Source organism: Diceros bicornis, chromosome 5, assembly GCF_020826845.1.
Source record: "Diceros bicornis minor isolate mBicDic1 chromosome 5, mDicBic1.mat.cur, whole genome shotgun sequence".
Taxonomy (NCBI): Eukaryota; Metazoa; Chordata; class Mammalia; order Perissodactyla; family Rhinocerotidae; genus Diceros; species Diceros bicornis.
The window spans coordinates 26,672,797-26,697,737 of record NC_080744.1 but is presented as its reverse complement, the minus strand read 5'-3'; the positions used below and the strand labels follow the sequence as shown (position 1 = coordinate 26,697,737).

General features: G+C 38.0%; 2 gene segments (V, D, J or C); both read left to right on the top strand.

Moving 5' to 3' along the window:
- The first annotated feature begins 14,956 nt into the window (after positions 1–14,956).
- On the top strand, positions 14,957–15,499 carry LOC131405484 (T cell receptor alpha variable 5-like). The segment is given in 2 exon segments: positions 14,957–15,071; positions 15,201–15,499. Coding segments are annotated over 2 exon segments (351 nt in total).
- A 7,634-nt stretch (positions 15,500–23,133) lies between these two features.
- On the top strand, positions 23,134–23,436 carry LOC131405483 (T cell receptor alpha variable 6-like). The segment is given in 1 exon segment: positions 23,134–23,436. A coding segment is annotated over 1 exon segment (303 nt).
- The last annotated feature ends 1,505 nt before the right edge of the window (positions 23,437–24,941 follow it).

Sequence of the window (24,941 nt, the reverse complement as noted above, 5' to 3'; positions counted from 1 at the left end):
CTTGGGTAGCAGAACAGAGTGGAAAAAGAATAAGCTTCGGAGTCAGGCTTTCGTGGGTTTGAATTTGAGATCTGATACTCTTAAGAGTTTGACTTTTGTTAAATAGTTATGGGATCTGAGCTTCAATAACTCCTCTATAAAATAGGGATCATAATACTATCTTACAGCATTACTATGAGGTTAAAATAACATTACACCAAAGGTCCTGCACTTAAACAGCACTTATCAGACAAATGCTATCAATGTCCTGCATTATCACTTCTGATAAAGAAGTTGTTAAGCTTGATCTGCCAACTCTACAAAGCTATTTGAAGGACGACATAATATCTTGTGTGTTCAGACTCTTCATAAATGGAAGAAGAACTAAATAAATATAAGAACTTTTTTGGGAGATAAAAATTTTGGTCTTATTTCTGTACAAAAAAATCCATAAATTTATCAGCTGTTTCTCTGTATAAAAATCACATGAGTTTTTTGCCAAATGATCCCCAGGGCAAGGCTTTCAAGGTTCAAGTAGATAAATGATGGCTCATGGAATGATTGATGGCTCTGGGTTCCCAGGAGTGGATGGGCAACTCTCTGCCTCTAGGCTAAAGACAGCCTGTAAGAAGGAATTATTACAAAATGTGCAGAGCTTTGTGGAATTACAGAGATCAGGATGAGTTTTCCTCTGGGTTTCCAGCAATCAACAGTTTACGAAGACTGATAGCTCTATTCTTATTTAGTGATAAGATTTCCATCATAGTAATCAGAAGCAGAAGTATTTATCAAGTACTCATTAGAGTAGGGCTCTAGCTTAGATCACACCACAACGCTGAGCACATTACAGGCACATACCCTGCCTTATTCGGATGTATTCTCAGACTCACATGTGCACACACACAAGTGTGTGTTTGTGTGTACATGTGTGTGTGATTTTAAAAGTATAGAATATGTTTGATCATTCCAAATGGTCTCTGCACATGGTATCTCCAACATGGTAGTTGAATTTTTTACATGGCAGCTCCTAAGAGTGCAAAAGGAGAACTGCTCTCTTAAGCCTAAGCTCAGGACTGGGACAGCATCACTCTTCCTGAATTCTATTGGCTATAAGAATCACGGGGCCAGCCCAGATTCATGAGGAGGGGACTATACAAGGTTGTGATTCATCAAGAGTCTCCAAAGTAACAGAGTATTACAATAGTCATTATAGAAAATCTAGAAGACAATGATAAATAAAGTAGAGAAATAAAAATGCCCCCATATATCAATATCCTTAGATAACCATAATTTACATTTTAGTATATATATTTTTGGAATTGTTCCATAAAATATAAGAAAAGTAATTATATATAAGTAATAAATTGACTATGTGTGAGATAAGAATTAGAGACCCTGTAATCCAATACTTTGAAAAATATTGGTGATTGTCTTTTTAAGGTTAGATCACATCCTCTGGATGAGTTGATTCTTAAAGTTGAAAATCAATAATTGGGTAGGTATAATGCTATAACCACACATGAACAGTATTCTGTAATTACGTATTCTTTCTTGTACAGATTTACCTTTTTCATGGAGCTTCTAGTTGCCTCTTTTTCCCCATACTTTTTATCTTAATATCAACCTCTTTTCAAATTCCTGGATATAATTTATTCTATCAAATTCCATGTCTTCCTAGAGACCATTATTCTCCTCTTCCAATATGATCCGGTTGTTTAGTTACATTTCTTTGAGACTGTTAATTAGAATTTATGAAAAGTTTTTTTCTGTTTACTGAATTATCTCTGTGTTTTTTAGGGTCATTTTACATTTATCTTGACATTCATTGTTCATATTGCAGACTTTCTCTAAATTTATGCTGATCCTTGGCTTACTTTATTATTTAAGAATGAAGTAATTAAGAAAAGCTAATTGGTGGCCCATGTAGGTGGCAAGGGCTTGTAAGCAGGCAGGATTTGCCTGAAAGCAATTGGGTAAAAAGGCAGCTATTTTTCTGAAAACTCTAAATACCAGCATGCTGAAGTGTTTGCTCTGAGAGTACTCATACCCATTCCAGTGTAATTTCACTTCTTTTTACATTTTACTAATTTTTTTTTAGAAGTTTATCTTTCTTGCCTGGCAGGTAAAGCTTGGATACAGAACATTCATCATTTATGTATGTCAAAATGTGTGGGAAGGACAGAAGCTTTCAACTGAATGAATTATTAAAGTTTTGATTTAAACAAGATGAGGCTTGGGGTGACATCAGCAAAATGGTGTCATAAGAATTTCTACCACTCATCTCCCCCAGAAACATATTTGAACAATTATCTGCCTACATAAGGGCCTTTACCAGAGCCAAGGATTACAGGTGAGGGATTACAGTAATTGGGTGAAGCACAGAAAAAAGAAAAGATGCATTGAGGAGGGTAAGGAAAGATAGATTCACATTACCCTCATCAATCCTTCCCCAAGCCCAGGCAGCCCAGTGTGGAGAGAGACAGCTTCCCTGTGGAAGGAGAGTGAAGTGAATGCCTGAATTCACTGCACCTCGGAGCTGGCCTGTCCCAGCACCAGATGGACTCTCAAAGCCCTAGGTGGTTCCTGAGGGCTCCTGCTAACCTAGGCCTCCCCTGCTCATCCCTGCATTGGCCAGCTCCAGTGGCTGCAGGCACCTCCTGCAGCCCCAGGTAGCTCCTGTGGCACCAGGTTCCCCGAGGACCTCTGTGAACCAAGGCCCTTGATGTACACTAGTATCTGCCAGCTCCTGTGGCCCCAGGTGGCTCCTGTGGCACCAGGTTCCCAGTGGACTCCTGCAAACCCAGGCCCGCTGGCTCACCTTGGCACCTACCAGCTCCAGTGACCACAGGCAGCTCCCAGTGCTCCAGGAAGCCTTCTTGGCTCCAGGTTCCCAGAAGGCCTCTGTGAACTGAGACCCTTGATCCGCACCAGTATCTGCCAGCTCCTGTGGCCCCAGGTAGCTCCTATTGCCCCAACCTCACATAGGCTCCTTGTGGGGTCCTATGAACCTAGCCTCCCAGCTCACCCAAGCACCAGCCAGCTCTCATGGCCCTGGGCAGCTCCTGTGTCCCCAAGCTCCCAACTGGCACCTGCAAACCCAGAATCCTGACTGGGCCCAGTGCCAGGCTGACTACTTCAGACCCAATCTTTTGATCCACTCCAACAGTAAGCCTGCCCCCACACACCCCACCAGATGGCCCATCCAGGATCTCTGACTGGTAAATTTGACTGCCAAAGCCAGTCTGTAAAGCCTGGTGAATTTGACTGCCAAAGCCAGTCTGTAAAGCCTGGAAGAGATTCCTACTTCTTTAAATGTGCAGACGCCAATGCAAGGACACAAGGATCAAGAATAATCAATGACCATGAATAACCAACCAAGAATTTATGTTTAAATAAGAATTAACATGAATACTTCTAAAACTCATCCAAAACCTGTGGTTTCTGGGAGGCAACACTCCCAAACTCGTTTTATGAGGCCAGGATGACTCTGATACCAAAAACAGATAAGCACACTATGAGAAAAGAAAACTATGGAACAATATCCCTAATGAATATAGATGCAAAAATTCTCAACAAAATAACAAGTAAACATAATACAACACATTAAAAGGATCATATACCATGATCAAGTGGAAATTACCCCTTGGATGCAAGGATGGTTCAACATGTGCAAATCAATCAATTTGATACACCACATCAATAGAATGAAAGATAAAATCACACGATTACCTCGACAGTTGCAGAAAAAGCAAGTGACAAAATATAGCATCCTTTCATGATACAAACTCTCCGCAAATTGACTATAGAAAGAACATACCTCAACATAATGAAGGCTGTACGTGACAAACCCATAGCAATTGTCATACTCAACTTTAGAAGATTGAAAGCTTTTCCTCTAGGATCAGGAACAAGACAAAGGTGCTCAGTCTCACCACTCCTGTGTAACATAGTACTGAAAGTCCTAGCCACAGCAATTAGGCAAGAAAAAGATATAAAAGACATCCAAATTGGAAAGGAAGAAGTAAAATTGTGTCTGTTTTCAGATGATTTGATCTTTTATATAGAAAATCCTAAAGACTCCATCAAAAACCTGTTAGACTAATAAAAAAAAATTAGTAAAGTTGCAGGATATAAAATCAACATATATAACTCATTTGCATTTCTATACACTGACAATGAACTAACTGAAAATAAATAAAGAAAACAAGCTCATTTAAAAATTCATCAAAAATATTAAAATAAATATGAACAAATTTAATAAAGGAGGTAAAAGATCACTACACTGAAAATTACAAGACATTGATGAAAAAAATGAGGAAGACAAATAAATGGAAATGTATCCCATGTTCATGGATCAGAAGAATTAATATTGTTAAGATGTCCATACTACCCAAAGCAATCTGCAGAGTCATTAAAATCTCCATCGAAATTCCAATGGTATTTTTCATAGAGATGGAAAAAACAATCCTAAAGTTTGCATGGAACTACGAAAGACCCAAATAGCAAAAGCAATCTTGAAGAAGAACAAAGTTGGAAGCATCACAGTTTCTCATGTCAAACTACAGTTCAAAGCTATAGTGATCAAAGTGGTATGGTACTGGCATAAAAACAGACACATAGACCAATAGAACAGAATTGAGAGCCAAGAAATAAACCTTCACATATACAGCCAACTAATATTTGACAAGGGAGCCAAGAATACTCAATGGGGAAAGGATAGTCTCTTCAATAAATGGTGTTGGAAAAACTGGACAGCCACATGTAAAAGAATGAAACTGGACCCCTATCTTACAACATATACAAAAATCAACTCAAAATGGATTAAAGGCTTGAACATAATACCTGAAACCATAAAGCTCCTAGAAGACAATAAAAGGGGTAGATCCTTGACATCTGTGGGGGCAGTGATGTTTTTTTTTGATTTGACACCAAAAACAAAGGCAATACAAACAAAAATAAACAAATAGGAGTACATCAAACTAAAAAGCTTCTGTACAGCAAATGAAATCATCAACAGAATGAAAAGTTAACCTACTGAATGGCAGAAAATATATGCAAAATATATATCCAATAAGGGTATATTGTATATCTAAAATACTTAGATATGTACTTGTATATCTAAAATATACAAGTAACTCATAGAACTCAATAGCAAAAACATACCCAATTGGATTAACAAATGGGCAGAGGATCTGAATAGACATTTTTCCAAAGAAGATATACAAATGGGCAACAGGTACACGAAAAGATGCTCAATGTCACTAATCATCAGGGAAGTGCAAATTGAAACTACAATGAGATGTCACCTCACACCCATTAGAATGTCAAAAGACAAGAGATAACAAGTGTTAATGAGGCTGTGGAGCAAAGGGAACACTTGTACTCTGTTGATGGGAATATAAACTAGTATAGTCACTATAGAAAACTTAATGAACATTTCTCAAAAAATTAAAAATCAAATTACCATATGATCCAGAAATCCCACATCTAGGTTTATATCTGAAGGAAATGAAATCAGCATCTCAGAGATATCTACACTCCCGTGTTCACTGCAGCATTATTCACAATAACAAAGACATGGAAACACCTAAATGCCCATGGATGCATGAGTGGATAAAGAAAATGATATATATATACATATATATATGAATATATATATGTATATATATATGAATATATATATTTAATATATGCTAAATGAAATAATTCAGAGAAAGACATACTGCATGTTTTCATTTATATGTATAATCTAAAAAAAGCTGAACTCAAAGTAGAGAGTAGAATAGTGGTTGTCAGAGGGTGCGGGTGGTGGGTGAGAATTGGGAAGATGTCTGTCAAAGGGTGCAAACATCCGGCTATGAGATGAATAAAGTCTGGGGATCTAATGTACCGGATGATGCCTATAATTAACAGTACTGTATTATACGTGTTAGTTATTAATAGAGTAGATCTTAAAAGTTATCTCCACAAAATATGGTAATTATGTGTGGGGATGGAGGTGTTAACTAACCTTACTGTGAAAATCATTTCACAATACATACATGCATCAAATCATCAAGTTGTACATCTTAAACTTACATATGTTATATTTCAATAATATCTCAATAAAGCTGGAAAAAAGTAAAGGGAATAGCAAGCAAAAAAAAAAGTAGATAGGATGAGGCTTTTAATACCAGAGGGGAAGGGGGGAGGGAGGAGGGTGAAAAGGATAATTCGGTACATGTGTGTGGTGATGGGTTGTAATTAGTATTTGGGTGGTGAACATGATGTAATCTATGCAGAAATGGAAGTATAATGATGTACACCTGAAATTTTTACGTTATAAACCACTGTTACTGCAATAAACAAAAAATTAAAAAAAATACATGAAAATTAGACGGTTTTAATACTTGAAATTGATTGTAAAAGCTATGGGATCCGCCGAGATACTAGAGAAGAGAGTGAGAGGAAAATTGGACAGGGAGTGATGGAGAAAATTAAGCTATGTTCTGCTTTTCCCCCATTGAGTCTAGTCCATTTAATAAACCAGTTTACTAATAAATAAGAAATATAAGTATACTTCTTCTGATCAAAGATGGTAGACTGACCATGAAGTTTTTTCACCTCACACTCCCAAGACTACAGATTGAAGGGCTCTCTGTGCGAGCAAGCATCCAGCTGCTGTAGCCTGGCTTCCCTCTGCAGGGTTCTTTCCCCAGCAAACCAAGCGAGGCTCAGTCTCACTGCTGCTCTCTCCTCCCTTTGCCAACAGAGGTGGTCTTGACAGGCCTCTTCCCACAGATCTTTCCAGGCAAGAGTCAGATATCAGTCTCTGTCTCCACCGACTCCAGGGGACACATATCAGATTCTCCTAGCAACCGTCTTCTGCTCTTTTCTGTTTGCAGGGCAGGACAGGCGTCTCCTGCAAAGTTTCTGCATTGCAGAAAGCTTTCAGGTGAGCAGAAATATGTCTCAGTCTCACCTTCTGGCAAGTACTTCCCAGTTTTCTGAGAGATTCTGGTGTTACCCCTACTTAGCTTGAAGGAGCGGACAAACGTTCTCAGGAGGAAGACAGAGGAAATGCCACAGAGCCCTGTCTAGGAATACTTTGCAAAGAATTCTGTCTCTCTGCATCTCTCGACTTCTCTCATAGGCAGGGGGCAGATGAAGGGCTTAGGGTTTCAGGACAAATTTATCACTCTCACCAAGTCCTGTTGAATATGTCTAACTGCTCAACTTAGATTTTTGTAGGAACCTATCCATATTGTCCTCAGCCTTTGTTGAAATGATCAAAAACAGAAAAACTCCTCATTGTCTAATTAAATTTAGTTAATATCCATTCATTCCCCACAATGAAAGCAGACTTTGCAGCTCATTTATACTATACTTGATGGTCTTATTACTATTTACTTCTGAGTTTTAAACAAGAAGCATCTACCTGCAACTGCTGGTCCACCGCGGCAGTCAGTGCTCATTCTCCTCTGTATAAGACGGAGCTGCTGATGCTCCTACTCGGCCCTTCCTGCTCTTTCTCTCCCCTGTCCCCACGTTGTACCTTTACGTTCTTTTGATTATAAATGTTTTTATTCTTTGTTTTCCTGGATGTTGGTTTATAAAATTAAGGAACAATAAATGTCATTATATTATTACGACTGGATATTTTGTTATTTTGTTACTCCACACAAGGCAACGTGGAGGGAACATTTCCAACTCTGAAGGCCAATGTCATAGCCAAATAAAAATGTTCCCAGCATCATCAGTTGGTTTTTCTTTTCCTAAATTCTCTACATCACTTAAAATAATTTCACATGTATATCACCTCTTTCTTATGCATTTTTCCTCTCTGCAGTTTCTGATCACCTTTATTTTTACTTTGGGAAAAACAATATACTTTCATTATTTTTTGATTTTTTTATATTCTTTCAATCACTTATCTACTAAAAAGAACCTACCTTCTTCTTTTTTTATTTTTTTAATCTTTATTGGCCTAAAACTCCATTCCTTGATTATACCTTCTGCTAGAATGGCCTTGTCTTTTAGGAATTGATGATTTTGTGTGATATTCTAGGGGAGTGACTGGTATTTTTCTTTCTTACCTTTTTTCTTCTCTTAGCAACAGATAAGTAATTTTTTGCTTTAATTGTCATGATGCTCAGTTTCAACCTGCCAGCAGCTCCATATCCAAAACTGAGCCTGGGTCAGTTGACCTGATTCCCCTTGCCCTAAGGATTATTCTGATGCTTCTGTGTAATCTGTTATCCGCAATAACTCAGAAGACCACTGTACTCGTCCATTCAATTTTTCTGTGAAGTCTTTTAGTTTCTCTCTTCTTAAGTGTCTCCATACATAAGATGAACAGTATGGACCACAGAGGGTCACACACTCACTTATTAGGGAAGGACAGAATGTCAAAATACCCACAAATCACATCACGCCTCTGAAATCATAAGAACAAGAAAAATGGTGCATCTGTGGGGATTATGACTATACATGGTTTCAATTGAAGGGGAGGAACATTCCTGACAGCCGGTGTGAGAAGTTTGCCTTGCTGAGTCCCTCCCTAATGATGCCTGAAATAGAAAGGGTACTGCAAGGCTTATGAGAAGAGCTACTTCTGTTTGGCCTCCAGAGGGCGATGTTGTACAACCTTGTTCTTTTTGTGAGGAAGATGGGCCCTGAGCTAACATCTGCTAATCCTCCTCTTTTTTTTTGCTGAGGAAGACTGGCCCTGGGCTAATATCCATGCCCATCTTCCTCTACTTTATATGGGATGCTGCTACAGCATGGCTTGACAAGTGGTGTGTCGATGCGCACCCGAAATCCAAACTGCCGGGTTCCGCTGGTGGCCGGGCTGCCGCAGCGGAGCGCATGCACTTAACCGCTTGTGCCACCGGGCCGGCCCCTCAGATCTTTTTAAGGAGTTTGGATTTTATTCTAAGTATAATGTTGAAGCCATTGATTGAATGAAAGTCCCACGTTGACATGATCTGATTTTTGTTTTAATATTGTCACATTTACTGCTATGTAGTGAATGGGTTGTAGGGGGAAAACACAATAAGGATATCCGTTAGAAGACTGTTGCAACATTTCGGGTGAGGGGTGATAATAGCTTGGATTAAGGTTATGGCAGTGAATATTGAAATTTGTGAATGAATTCAAGATGTATTTGTCTCTTCCATAAGTTTTCTTAAAATTGAGATATAATTGACATATTGTGCAAGTTTATTTATTTATTTATTTTTATTTATTTTTTAAATTTTTTGTTTATTGCAGTAACATTGGTTTACAACATTGTAAAAATTTAAAGTATACAACATTTTGATTTGATACATAAATATTTTGTAGTATGATTACCACTGTAGTATTAGCTAGGTCATATTACATAATTATCATTTCTTTTTTGTGGTGCGAGCAGTTAAGATTTAGTCTCTCAGCAACTTTGAAGTTTATAATACAATATTGTTGACTATAATCACTATGCTGTGCATTAAACCTCCAGTACTTATTTATCTACTAGCTGTAAGTTGTGCACTTAAAATTTATTCCTAGGAATTTTATTCTTTTTGATGCAACTGTAATTGGGATTATTTTCTTAATTTCTTCTTCAGATGTTTTGTTGTTAGTGTATAGAAATAGAACTGATACTTGTATGTTGATTTTGTATCCCGCAAATTTACTGAATTCATTGATTAGCCCTAACAGTTCTTTGGTGGAGTCTTTAGGGTTTTCTATATACAAAATCATGTCATCTGCAAATAGAGATAGCTTTACTTCTTCTTCCTTTCCAATTTGAATGCCTTTTATTTCTTTTTCTTGCCTAATTGCTCTGTCTAGGGCTTCCAGTACTATGTTGAATGAGAGTGGTGAAAGTGGGCATCCTTGTCTTATTTCTGATCTTAGAGGAAAAGTTTTCATTTTTTTACTGTTGAGTATGATGTTAGCTATAGGTTTTCATGTATGACATTTATTATGTTGAAGTACATTTCCTTTATACCAATTTTCTTGAGAGTTTTTTCATGAATGAATGTTGTATTTTTGTCAAATTCTTTTTCCGCATCTGTTGAGATGATCATATGATTCTTATCCTTTATTCTGCTAATGTGATGTATCACGTTGATTTGCGCATCTTGAACCATCCTTGCCTCCAAGAGACAATTCTCGCTCAATCCTGGTGTATGATCCTTTTAATGTACTGTTGAATTTGGTTTGCTAATATTTTGTTGAGGATTTTTGCGTCTATGTTCATCAGGTATATTGGCCAGTAATTTTCTTTCCTTGTAGTGTCCCTGTTTGGTTTCGGTATCAGGGTAATAGTGATTATTAAAATAAGCCTCATAAAATGAATTTGAATGTGTTCCCTCCTCTTCTGTTTTTTGGAAGAGTTTGAGAAGGATTTGTATAAATTTTTATTTAAACGTTTGGTAGAATTCACTAGTGAAGCCACCTGGTCCTAGACTTTTGTTTGCTGGGAGGTTTTTGATTACTGATTCAATCTTCTTACTAGTAGTTGATCTGTTCATATTTTCTATTTCTTCCTGATTCAGTCTTGGTGGTATATTTCTAGTAATTTACCCATTTCATCTAGGTTGTCCAATTTGTTTGTGTATAACTGTTCATAGCAGTCTCTTATGATTCTTTGTATTTCTGTGGTATCAGTTGTAGTGTTTCCTCTTTTATTTCTAATTTTATTTATTTGAGCCCTCTATCTTTTTTTCTTGATGGGTCAAGCTAAAGGTTTATCTATTTTGTTTATCTTTTCAAAAAACCAGCAGTTAGTTTTGCTGATCTTATCTATTGTCTTTTTAGTCTCTATTTCATTTATTTCTGCTTTGATCTTTGTTATTTCCTTCCTTCTACTGACTTGGGGCTTAGTTTAATCTTCTTTTTCTAGTTCACTGAGGACATCTTCCTCGGTTTGTTCATTTTCCTTGACTCTCTGTGCTGATTTCTGTGCATTAGATGAAAGAGTCACATCTCTCACTCTTGAAGAGGTGGTGTTGTGTAGGAGATGAATCTTATCATTCAGCCCAGCCCTAGCTCTTGGTTATCTCTCAAACCTTTGTGATTGTCCAAGTAGCCTGTTTTGTTGTTAGTAGCCCCCAGTAGTTGAGGGTGTCCTAAGACCTGTCAGTGTCCCAGTGGGGAGGATCTCAGTCAGTACCTAGATGTGGGCTGTTAGAAGCCAGACACACACACAGGAGGTGCACAGACTCCTTTTGAGGAGATACCAGCAATCTGGAGCAGGTACAAGGGAGGGTGCAAATATGGTGCCTGCCAAATTCACTGGTCTCTGGAGGGGATTGCAGTTGGTCCCTAGATTTGTGTTAAATTAGGAACCTGCCCCTCAGACTGTAGTTTTTAAGATATACAAATAGGCCTCTCCAGGAAAGACTGGGGAAAAGGCATTTCAGTCTGCTGCCTCTGCACTAACCTCTGGGGGTGAGTCCTCATGAGCCCATTAAGAACTATTTCTTTGTTTTCTATGGTCTTGTGGGTCTCATGGACATAAGCCCTGTTGGCTTTCAGAGCTGGGTGTTTTGGGGACATGTCCCTCAGGTGGAAGTCTTAAAAGTCAGAGTGCTAGATGTTTGGTCCAAACTCTTCACTTCTCAGGGAGAAGCTGAGAGTTTTGAGTCTCCTCATAATTGTATGTTGCTGTGTTGGGAGTGGGGTTTATGGTGAAATTGTATGTCCACCTCTCCTACCCAATTCAATGTAGGTTTTTTCTCTTTCATGTGTAGGAGTCGCCCAGTTAGTTTCTAGATTTCTTTGAGAGGAAATTGTTCCATAGGAGGAGGTGAGTTCTGGATCCTCCTCTGTTGTCATACTGAACTAGAATCTCTATTCTATGGCAATGTTTCTGATAGGAAGGCAAGATTTAATGTAAAAAATCATAGAGTTGAGAATTTGCCCAAGAAATGTCCAAGGAATGTCCTAGGGTTATAGTAAATGTGTAGAACAGTGTGCCACAAGTGGATCACATTCACACCAGTATTTTCAATTCTAGATGCTATAGTTCAAAAATACAAATACGGAACTAAAAAATTCAAAAAAAAGTGCAGTGAAAATGCAACTAAGAAGAGAAAAAAAAGAAAAAGTAAACAAATGAGATTACATCAAACTAAAAACTTCTGCACGGCAAAGAAAACCATCAACAAAATGAAAAGACACCCTACCATTTGGGAGAAGGTATTTGCAAATCATATATCTGATAAGGGGTTAATATCCAAAATATGTAAAGAACTCATACAACTCAACAACCAGAAAAACAAACAACCTGATTAAAAAATGGGCAGAGGATCCGCACAGACATTTTTCCAAAGAGATATACAGATGGCCAACAGGCACATGAAAAGATGTTTGACATCACTGATTATTAGGGAAATGCAAATCAAAATTACAATGAAATATCACCTCCTGTTTGTCAGAATGGTTATTATTAAAAAGACAAGAGAGCTAGCCCCAGTGGCCTACTATTCAAGTTCAGCATGCTCCACTGTGGTGGCCTGGGTTTGGTTCCTGGGTGCAGACGTATACCACTGTTTTAGTGGTCATGCTGTGCTGGTGGCCCACATACTAAAAAATAGAGAAAGATTGGCACAGCTGTTATCTCAAGGTGTATCTTCCCTAGCAAAACAAAAATGATAATAATACAAGAAATAGGTATTGGAGAGGATGTGAAGAAAAGGGAACTCTCATACACTGCTAGTGGGAATGTAAATTGGTACAGCCACTATGGACAACAGTATGGAGAGTCTTCAAAAAATTGAAAATAGAACCGTATGATCCAGTTATTCCACTTCTGGGTATTTATCTGAAGAACATGAAAGCACTAATTCAAAAATATATATGCACCCCTATGTTCACTGCAGCATTATTTATAATAGCCAAGATTTGGAAACAACCTAAGTGCCCATTGATGGATGAATGGATAAAGAAGACGTGGTGTATATATGTAATGGAATGCCACTCAGCCATAAAAAAGATGAAATCTTGCCATTTGTGACAACATGGATGGACTTTGAGGGTATTATACTAAGTGAAACAGTTAGAGAAAGCCAAGTACTGCATGATTGGAATAACTCCTATGCAGAAGATAAATAAACATGTAGATACAGAGAACAGATTGGTGGTTACCAGAGGGGAAAAGGGTGGGCGGAGGATGAAAGGGATAAAGGGGCATATTTGTATGGTGTCAGATGGCAACTAGACTTTTGGTGGGGAACACAATATAGCCTATACGGAAGACAAAATATAATGATGTAAACCTGAAATTTATGTAATGTTATAAATCAATATTACCTCAATAAAAATTAAAAAAATTAAAGTGAAACTAAGAAATATCATGATAAAGAATCTGAGAATTATATTCTATGAAGAATGAAAAAATTTAAAATGAAAAACTTAAATGAATATGTTAAATGTATTTAAATCTACACACAGTGTATAATACACACATATCTTTCTATATTAGGAGTGCAATTCTACATAATCACAGTCTTGAGATATATAAGGTATGCCATATGGATGAGGGATTAGATTAATTGTCTGTATTGCGAGAAGATCTATCAGTTCAAATCAAAGGGAGGGGACTTGAACTTCTGACAATGAAGTAAATTAGATTTTCCTGAGTCCAGAGTAAATCTCATGATCAGTTTCCTGTGTGTGCTACTCTACTAACCAGCATTGGCTTTAGGCTTGCCTAGATTTACTCCTTCAAGAATGGATCAGAAAGATCCAAGAAATTAAAGTAGATGAGAAAGGATTTAGAGACAGAATTTAAAGGAATGAAAGACTTCTTACAGGATATCCAAACAACGATTTGAGCAGTAAATAATAAAATCTGGGAAAAAGTTTTTGGGTCTGGAATCTGAGTTGGCAGTGGCCCAGGCAACAAAAGGTGAAAATCTACCACAGATTATTATTCAATATCATATCTGAGGACAAACTACTCACTTTGACATCAGGAAATGAAAATATACCTAGAGGCGATGTACATTTGTTTACATTCAATCTGTACGCTGATATTTCCTGAGAGTTTCTACTCTTTTATGCTGACACTTTGTAATAATTCAGCCATATATCCGTAATCTCAGATGATCTGTTCTTCCAGAGGAACAGGTTTCAGAGTGTATGTCAGATTTCTCATCACAATCTGCACGCCAAACTCGTCCCTACGGTTGGACTAATATTAACCCATGGAAGACTTTCCCCCTCCTCTTATCCCTTAATCTATAGTTTAGTCAGTTTTACTAAAGAAACATTCATGATTTGACTCATGGCACTGTCAACTTCCTGGGAATGAGGAAATCAGGGGCAAGACCATGTTTGTTTGGGGTAGCAGAGCCTGCAATAGTGTGCACCTGACAGATTTGATGTGTTTATATTTGTATGTATGTATTTATTTACTCCAATCTTTATGCTTAAATGTTGCCTTTAGAAAGACTTTCCCTCTGTGAGAGTTGAACCAAGATGATTGATTTGGCTGATTAATTCTCAGGCCAATTAAAAAAGTTGGAGAAGGATGAGGAGGAAAGGATTTGCTCCTCAATTGCTTAGCAGACTCAATCATGGCATTTTCCTAATTTCAAGTAGACTAAGCCTTGTTGTTGAAAAAAATGTGGTAAACATCTAACTTCTTCAAATTTATTTAAAATGACTCAGTAGTGTGCTGAGAATAAGAGATGGAATTCTAACTCTTCATTTTAACTACGTTTGCTTTCTGCTAATCCACATAATTTCTGATTGGAGACACACTTGCTACTTAATTTATTTGATCTGTTGTTGTTTTGTGTGTCAAAGTTTCCCACAGACACAGGATAAAAGAGGCTTTGACCAGCTGGTTTATCAGTTGGGAATCTAACCACAAGATGGCAGAACATCTCTACCTCTGCAGAATATATGAAACGTTCCTTTTGGTTGACTAAGCGTAGGTTAAAGACAGAAGCAGATGCCTGTGTAGAAAGTTTAAGAAACCACTGTGCTTTGGAGGAAAGGAAGAGAACCTGGTAATAGAAGTAGCTCTCCTGGCTGAAGATTGCAGGTCCCAATTGCGAGAATAATGAAGACACTTAGTGGACCTTTGTTCCTGTTCTTGTGGCTGCAGCTGGACTGTGAGTTTGAGAGCTTTTGGAAACAGGGTGTTTTATCAAATGTTCGTTAGAAGTCTGAAGAGGATATTGGCCTTTCTAGATTGCCTGGAGAATGATGACGACTTTGTCTGACTTTTCTTTTTTGCACAGGTATGAGTAGAGGAGAAGTGGTGGAGCAGCATCCTTCTTTCCTGAGTGTCCGGGAGGGAGACAGCTTGGTTATCAACTGCACTTACACAGACAGCACCTCCACATACTTCTTCTGGTACAAGCAAGAACCCGGAACAGGTCTCCAGCTGCTTATATATACTCTTTCAACTGTGGACAAGAAACAAGAACAAAGACTCACTGTCCTATTGAATAATAAGGACAAACATCTCTCCCTGAACATTACAGACACCCTTCCTGGGGACTCAGCCACCTATTTCTGTGCAGCAAGAGCACAGTGATCCCCAGGCACCTGCAGCCTGTACCCAAACCTGAGACTGAAGCGGAAGCCTCACTACATTTTTTTTTTTTTTTTGCTATAGACCATCAAATCTGTATTGCATTGTAAATATATAGACATTCTAAACATCCTAAAAGAAGGTCAGTTTCAAAATGACCCAATAAGTGTTAGAATATTATGAATGAATGGTTAAGGGGAGTTAGTGATTTCTTAGTTAGGTATCTGGGCTTTGAGGTTGACTTTATGGACCATTCGGAGTTCTCTGCTACCAAGGCCATCTTAGTGTCTATCAGAGAATACTCTTCTTGGTAGAAAGACTCTTATCTTTTAATAATAACATAACATCAACTTTTTCTGCTTATAGAAATATTAACTGCATGTTATAGGAAAAAAAAACAGAATAGAAAGTTAAAATGTAATCCTATCATCCAGATAAATCATGGCTTACATTTGGTATACTTTCTTCATTAAAATCTTGTTAAAAATTAGGACCACACAGAACGTGAGGCCAGCCCAGCGGCATAGTGTTTAAGTTCACACACTCTGCTTTGGTGGCCCAGGGTTTGCCAGTTGGGATCCTGGGCGTGGACCTACCCACTGCTCATCAAGCCGTGTTGAAGCGGCATCCCAGATAGAGCAACTATGACATACAACTATCTACTGGGGCTTTGGGGAGATAAAAGGAAAAAAGGAGGAAGATTGGCAACAGATTTTAGCTGAAGGCCAATCTTACTCAAATAATAAAACAAAACTTCAAAAAAAAATTACGACCACACAGACTGGTATTCTGACTAACTTCCACCTAACATATATCCTGACCTGACCGTTTCACATTTGTCAAATCTTATAAAACCTTATTCTTAATAATTTCATTGGTGACTTTATGTGATCATTTTATTTCTTCTTTAATAATCCAGAAGGGATAGAAAAATTTTCCCTTCTTCCCTTCTAGATTCTCTGGCTGGCCTAAAAATTAAACTGACATAAGATAGATTAACAGGAGAAAAACAAATTTTGTACATGTGGGAACCCCATAAAAATACGAGAATCTCTGGTAGTCAGGTAACTGAGTCTTATATACCATCCTGAGCTAAGGAGAAGAGGGTAGGAGTCTGAGGCTTCAAGGGGAGGAAGACAATTCACAAGAAGATGAGAAGAGGAAATGTTTGGTAAACAAATGTTTGCCATGCCATGCAGATAAGTCTTTCAGATATAAAAAGTTATCTCTGGTAATAGCTCTTCCTGGCACAGGTTCACTATCTAAATTGTTTCAGGCACTTAGTGGGAAGGTAAAAATTGTTCCTGAGTCTGCTGGTCCCTGGTAGTCTTTAGCTGGAAATAATCCACATGCCAAAGTGGCACCTTCCGGGGTGGCATATTCTGCTCCCCCTAACCCCTTACATTTGTGGTAAAAGGCAATATTTTCCTGAACTCAGATGTTACCTTTTAAATAAGATTGTTTTTAAAATATAGTAATCAATAATAATAATAATAACAATTATAGTAATTATTAGTGCAAAAACAGTGAAAAAGCAAGGAATGGACTTGAATAAGAAAGAATTTGAATAAAACAAAAGACTAGTTCTAAATTAGTGGGAGAGAAAAGGATTATTCCTCAAATTGTGTTGTATCAGTTGTTTAAGTCAGAGGCTCTCAGACTTTCTCCTGAAGCATCCCTACAGAGCTGGGAGAATGAACATGACCTTTTCCTTCCTGTAATCTGGGTGATGGGGGCACTGTAGTCCAAAGTAGTCTGCTGTGAGTACAGTCTTATGTTCACTTTAAAAGAATTGAGTGATCATTTTTATTTTACTGCATAATATATCCATATTAATTTAAGTGCAACATAATCTTTTAAATAATTTGCTAGTTTGCTGGTTCTCCAATTTTTCAGTAATAATAGCCCTCCCAAATGATGTGTCACATTTATTTCATATTTTGTCTAGAGGGCAAGAGTACCTTAATTTGAGAAGCAGAAAATGGAATATTTGAAAAGCAAAATATGTTGCAAAATCACAAATTAAGAAGTATTGATTGAACAAATAAATTAAATACTTCATGTGATGAAATAAATTTCAGTGAGATTAATTAAATCACAAAGTTATTAGTAAAAATGTAAATGTAGGTTAATCAAGTAACTGAATGGGGAAAGACTTTCTAAACTTAAAAACAATAGAGTAAATCAAGGGAAAAAAATAGAAGATTTGATTACGTAAATACTAAAAGGTAAATCATTCTATGAAAAAAATGATCAAAATTATATTCAAATCACAGTTTACTGTTAATTTGCTGCTAATTTGACAACAGATTAATAATTTTTCTAAATAATTTTTATATGCACAAAAAGAAAAGCATTAATGTCCAAATAGGTAAATATACAGAAGATATGATGAGGCGATTTACATGGGAAAAAACAACGTGGTTCACAAATACATGGAAAATGTTTAACCTAGTGATATTCATAAAAATGTAATAAAATCACTTAAAAAACTCATTAGGAAATTGTAGGAATAATTCAACAGCAATTTAAAAAAAAGATAATTTGGACAGGATACAGTGATATAGACATACTCTATGAGAGAGTTAATTTGTAAGCTATTTTGGAAAGTACAGACATATCTTGGAGATAATGAAGGTTCCTTCCAGACCACCACAATACAGCGAATATTGCAATAAAGCGAGTCACAAATTTCTTGGTTTCCCAGTGCATATAAAAGTGATGTTTATGCTATACTGTAGTCTATTACGTTTGCAGTAGCATTATGTCTAAAAAAACAATGTACATACCTTAATTAAAAAATACTTTATTGATAAAAATGCTAACCATCATCTGGGCCTTCAGTGAGTTGTAATCTTTTGGCTGATGGAGGGTCTTGCCTCAATGTTGATGGCTGCTGGGTGGCCGTGGCAATTTCTTAAAATAAGACAACAATGAAGTTTGTTGCATCAATTGACTCTTCCTTTCATGAATGGTTTCTCGGTAGCATGTAAAGCTGTTTGATAGCATTTTACTGACAGTAGAACTTCTTTCAAAATTGGAGTCAATCCTCTCAAACCCTGCTGCTGCTTTATCAACTAAGTTTATGTAACATTCTAAATCCTTTGTTGTCATTTCAACAATCTTTACAGCGTCTTCCCCAGGGGTAGATTCCATCTCAAGAAACCACTTTCTTTTCTCATCCATAAGAAGCAACTCCTCATCTGTTTTGAGATTGCAGTAGTTCAGTCACATCTTCAGGCTCCACTTCTAATTCTAGTTCTCTTGTTATTTCCACCACATTTGCAGTTACTTTCTCCACTGAAGTCTTGAACCCCTCAAAGTCATCCATGAGGGTTGGAATCAACTTCTTCCAAATTCTGTTAATGTTGATATTTTGACCTCTTCCTATGAATCATGAATGTTCTTAACGACATCTAGAATGGTGAATCTTTTCCAGAAGATTTGCAATGTTCTTTGCCCAGATCTATCAGAAGAATCACTGCCTATGACAGCTATAGCCTTATGAAATATATTTCTTAAATAATGACACTGGAAAGTGAAAATGACTCCTTGATCCATGGGGTACAGAATGGGTGTTGTGTTGTCAGGCATGAAAACAACATTAATCTTGTTGTACATCTCCATTGGAGCTCTTGGGTGACCACTTGCATTGTCAAGGGGCAGCAATATTTTGAAATAAATCTTTTTTATGAGCAGTGGGTCTCAACAACGGGCTTAAAAATATTCATTAAACCATGTTGTAAATAGATGGGATGTCATGCAGGCTTTGTTGTTTAATTTATAGAGCACAAAGTACATTTAGCGTAATTATGAAGGGCCCTAGGATTTTTGGAATGGTAAATGAGCATTGGCTTCAACTTAAAGTCAGGAGGTGCATTAGCCCCTAATAAGAGAGTCAGCCTGTCTTTTGAAGCTTTGAAGCCAGGCATTGACTTCTCTCTAGCTATGAAAGTCCTAGATATCATCTTCTTCCAATATCAGGCTGTTTCATTTACATGGAAAATCTGTTGTGTATTGTAGCCAACTTCATTAATTATCATAGCTAGATATTCTAGATAACCTGCTGCAGCTTCTACATCAGCACTTGCTGCTTCACCTTGACTTTTATGTTATGGAGACAGCTTCTTTCCTAAAACCTCATGAACCAACATCTGCTACCTTCCAACTTTTCTTCTGCAGCTTCCTCACCTGTCTTAACCTTCATAGAAATGAAGAGAGTTAGGCCTCACCTTGGAATAGGCTTTGGCTTAAGGGTATGTTGTGGCTGGTTTGATCTTCTATCTAGACCACTAAAACTTTCAACATATTAGCAATAAGGCTGTTTCACTTTCTTATCATTCACCTACCCACTGGAGTAACAGTTTTAATTTTCTTCAAGAATTTTTCCTTTGCATTCACAACTTGGCTAATTGTTTGGTGCAAGAGGCCTAGCTTTCTGCCTATATCAGCTTCCAACATGCCTTCCTCACTAAGCTTAATTATTTCTAGCTTTTGATTTAAAGTGAGATACATGCAACTCCCCCTTTCACTTGAACACTTAGGGGCCATTGCAGGGTTATTCATTGGCCTAATGTCAATATTGTTGTGTCTCAGGAAATAGGGCGGCCTGAGGAGACGGAGAGAGGTGATGGAACATCCACTTGGTGGAGCACTCAGAACACACACAATATTTGTGGATTAAGTTTTCCTTCTTACATGGGCATGATTTGTGGTGCATCCAAACAATTATAATAGTAACATCAAAAAGATCACTTATCATAGATTACCATAACAAATATAATAATAATGAAAAAGTTAGAAATATTGTGAGAATTACCAAAATGTGACACAGAGACACGAAGAGTGCAAACACTGTTGGAAAAACGGCGCCGATAGACTTGCTCAAGGCAGGGTTGCCACACACCTTAAATTTGCAAAAAAAAAAACACAAACAATATCTGCAAAGCACAATAAAACAAAGTATACCTATAATTTAAAAAACGTGACTTAGTAATCTAAAAACATATCAATTGTCTTTGTTATAATTTTATGTAAGGAATCTGTCCTCAGGAAAACCCTCAATGAATAAAAAATAATTATTTACAAACATATTTGGAAAGTTACTTATACCACCCAAAAATTGAAAACCAAAATATCTAATCTTAAAGGGAAAGGTTTAATCACCAAAATGGAACATTATATAGAAAATAAATGGTATTTATAAAGAGAATCTATAATGATTATTTAAAAGTGGTAATTGAAATGAATCAAGATATTAACTTATGTGATTGCTACTTAGTAAAAATATAAACAGTACAAAGTTTGGAAAGTAATACACCGAGATATTGATAATGTATATCTTTGCTTGATAGGATAAGTAGGAATTTTTCTCTTTTCATTCCATTTCATCTGTTTTCCAAAATATGAATCTTTTTTTCTTTTTTGTGAGGAAGATCAACCCTGTGCTAACACCTGGCAATCCTCCTCTCTCTCTCTCTTTTTTTTTTTTTTGCTGAGGAAGACTGGCCCTGAGCTAACATCCATGCCCATCTTCCTCCACTTTATATGGGACGCTGCCACAGCATGGCTTGCCAAGTGGTGCGTCGGTGCACGCCCAGGATCCTAACCGGCGAACCCTGGGCCACCGCAGCGGAGCACGTGCACATAACCCCTTGTGCCACTGGGCTGGCCCCAAAAATATGAATCTTTTTTGATTTGAAGTCTCACTAATCCATCATTTTCTGCAAATTCTCTAAAGTTCCTCCTAGCCCTGAAGTTCAGTGGCCATGGTTCAGTCACTATACCTCATGATAAGAAGGCAGCAATGACCTCTTGACTGCTTGTTCAGTCTCCATTACATTTTTTTCCTGTATTAATACTTCACATTTATTGAGTTCTTCCTGTGTATGATGTACATACAAAGTGTTTTATGTACATTAGTCCCTCTATTCCTCTTAATAATATCCTGATGGTATCCCATTTTACAGACAAGGAGACTGGAACTTGAAGACATTAAATAGTTTTCTCAAGAGATCAGAGAGATTAAAGGGAACAGCTGGGTTTCAAAGCCAGATCAGTTTGAGGCTGGAACATAATCTCTTAAAGATTATTCTACAATGCCTACCAACTTACTTCTCCAAATTACTCTATGGACAAGCAGCCAGATTAAATGTATAGAATTTTCACAATATTACTCACTTGCTCAAAAGCCTCAGCAATTCTTTGCTAATAAATAACTTACAAATGAATTCAGGCATTCAAAATCTTCTGCTTTCTAGACCCAAACTTGCCTTCCAGTTTTATCTCTCATCATGTTCCAGCCCATTCTCTTCTTTCTTTCTTCTAGGCATTCATCCATCCATCTGTCTGTCCATCTATCCATCCATCTATCCTTTAGACCACAGAATGACCTAAATGTATGTGAGAGAATGACTACAATACATCCATATTGGCATTATATGTAGAATGCCAAAGTAGAAAAGAAGGAAGTTCTGATATACGACTATTGTATTATAAAGACAATTTACAGGGCCTCTCAGAAAGCATTCTGCATGACCTGGCAAACTTCACTGATTTGAGTTCTTGCTGGATTTAAACTGAGTATTTACTTACAACAGCCCAACAAGCCCAGCAGAAAGACCTTTTGATATCAAAGCAATAATTTCCCTACCTGCCGGGAGGCCAATAAGGGTGAAGAGAGGAGTTCCCGTCTCCGAATCTGAGTCAGTTTCCTAGAATTCTGCCATGCATTCTCCACGCCTGCGCCTGTGATTGACCTTATCGAGGGCTCATGACATCCTGTGGCAGCTGTTCTGGGAACAGCAGAGTAGTTTCACTGGGCAATGGAATGGAGACCTTGGGAAACTTGACCATTTATTCTGTTTTAAACATTAATACTGCAAATTCTGTTTTCACGTACTGATAATCAATTCTAGATTCTTCTAGACTTGCTACTTAAAGTGTGATCTGAGAACCAGCAGCACCAACGTCCCCAATAAACTTGTTAGAAATGTAGACTATCCATCCGACCCCAACCCAGACCTAATGAAACAGAATCTGCGTCTTAGCGCAATCCCTGGGTGACGTGTATGCACAGTAAATTTGAGAGACGCTGTTCTAGAACTCATTCCATTATTGCAAAAACCTTCTGAACACATGATGGCAGTGTTTCCTGTCCCTTCAGATCCTTTCTCAGCTTTGAAACAAAGTTCATTTTAAAGTTGGATTAGGCCAGTTGTATATGTAAAGGGCTAAACAGACTTGTCACTGATTGGCTGGGTAAGAAGCAGAGATTCCTTTGATAGAGGAAGACCAGTAACACTCACCAAACTAAAGAGAATGGCCTTTTGACTGAGGAAACTGAGTCCACATTTCAGGCCAGAGCTGGGAAGAGAATGGAGCCATTCCTGGGAATTGTTTTGGTGATTTTGTGTCTTCCAGTGGACTGTGAGTTAGAAGCTTCCGGGTGATGAGCTCAAAGAGATCCAGGGACACAGCCCACAGGATGGAGGGGAAAGGGCCAAGATCCATTCTGCTTCCTCTTTGGTTATTTCTGGGGTTGTGGGAAGAAAATATGACTCTTGAGAGTGTTGGAGTAATGACTAAACCTCTTGTTTCTGGCATTGTGTTTCTGCCTCGGGGTGAGCAGCCAAAAGATGGAACAGACTCCTCAGTCCCTGAGCATCCAGGAGGGTGAAAAGGCCATTCTGACCTGTAACTACACAAATTCTCCAGTGTCCTTACAGTGGTACCGACAAGATCTGGGAAAAGGCCTCATCTTCTTGTTACTAATACGTGAAAATGAGCGCGAGAAACAGACAGGAAGGCTGAGGGCCACCTTTGACACCACCATCAAACAGGGCTCCTTTCATATAACAGCCTCCCAGCCTGCAGACTCAGCCACCTACCTCTGTCCTGCAGACACACCGTGGGGCACTGCCACTCGCTTCCTGTACTGAAAGCCTGCTAACCACTCAATCAACAGAGCTGCTGGCTGTGCTGTCACCCGAAGTCTTACTACAGCTCCTGGTAAAATAAAGTGGGAGTTGTTTGAAAGGGGTAAACAGTGTGAGACAGAGCCCTGGATTGACCAGGAGCAGGCATCCATCTCACAGTCTCAGTACTGCTGATATGGACTGTATGACTTTAGCAACTTGTGTGATTTATAGGTCTCAGTTTCCTCATCTGAAAATGATGGACTTAAATATATGTGATTTCTCAGGTTTGTCTCAGGCCTGAAATTCACACAGAGTCTAATTTTTCAGACAGAAAAAAAATATACCCTGAAGAATGTCTGAGAGCAAGGAGAGAGGATTTGTGGTTGTTTTTTGTTGTTTAGATGGTTAATTCTGCCGAGTTTTTGTGACTAGGTCAGAATAGCAGGAAAAACATACAGGGTTAGGGGCCGGCCCCATGACTTAGCAGTTAAGTGCGCACGCTCCACTACTGGTGGCCCTGGTTCGGATCCCGGGCGCCCACGGACGCACCACTTCTCCGGCCATGCTGAGGCCGCGTCCCACATACAGCAAATAGAAGGATGTGTAATTATGACATACAACTATCTACTGGGGCTTTGGGGAAAAAAAAAAAAGAAGGAGGATTGGCAATAGATGTTAGCTCAGAGCCGGTCTTCCTCAGCAAAAAGAGGAGGATTAGCATGGGTGTTAGCTCAGGGCTGATCTTCCTCACAAAAACAAAAACAAAAACAAAAAAAACATATGGGATTAAACACATTTCTCTTAAACCTAAAAAATGTGTTCCTGTAGATAAAAAAAAAAAAATGATCCAAACATTTTGGAGACCCTTCTAAACTGAACACCAAATGGTGATGTTGATGATAAAGGGTAAAAAACTGAGCTGTATTCTTTGTTATTACTCATCTTGTGTGTGGATGACCATACTATATTGAGTAACATGTCATAAGTCATGAGCATCACCAAGATAGATTTCGAGCCTTTGCTTATGGTGTGTGTGGTATCAGTGAGCGTGCCTATGTATAACTCTTCAAAGGAGGGAGTTTACACCTTCTCGTGCTCAGCGTGGGTTCTGAGTTGAGGACTTCTCTATTTTTTTTTTTTTTTTTACCCTGCACTGCCATTTCTATTGAGGGGGAACAGAATATGCCACCCCAAAATAGGCCTTTTTGGCCTAAGGATTATTTTGAGCTGATTATTTTTAAGAAATAGCAGACACAGGAGAAGTTTTGAAAACTGAATAGAAGTTACCCTTTTTTAAGAGACATTTAATTTATAAGGGAAATATCCATTTGTAGCGGTGTCTCCCTCTCTGTACCAGGACTAGGAGGATGACTCTAAATCTTTAGAAATTCTTATCAATGGAGAAGGCATGGACTTAAATCTGCATAACCACCTTACCCTTGTTTTCTATGCTTTGCCTGATAACCTCCCATAACTGATCCCCCCAACCCCAACATCTTTTACCTTTTAGCTGGAGATGGTATTTA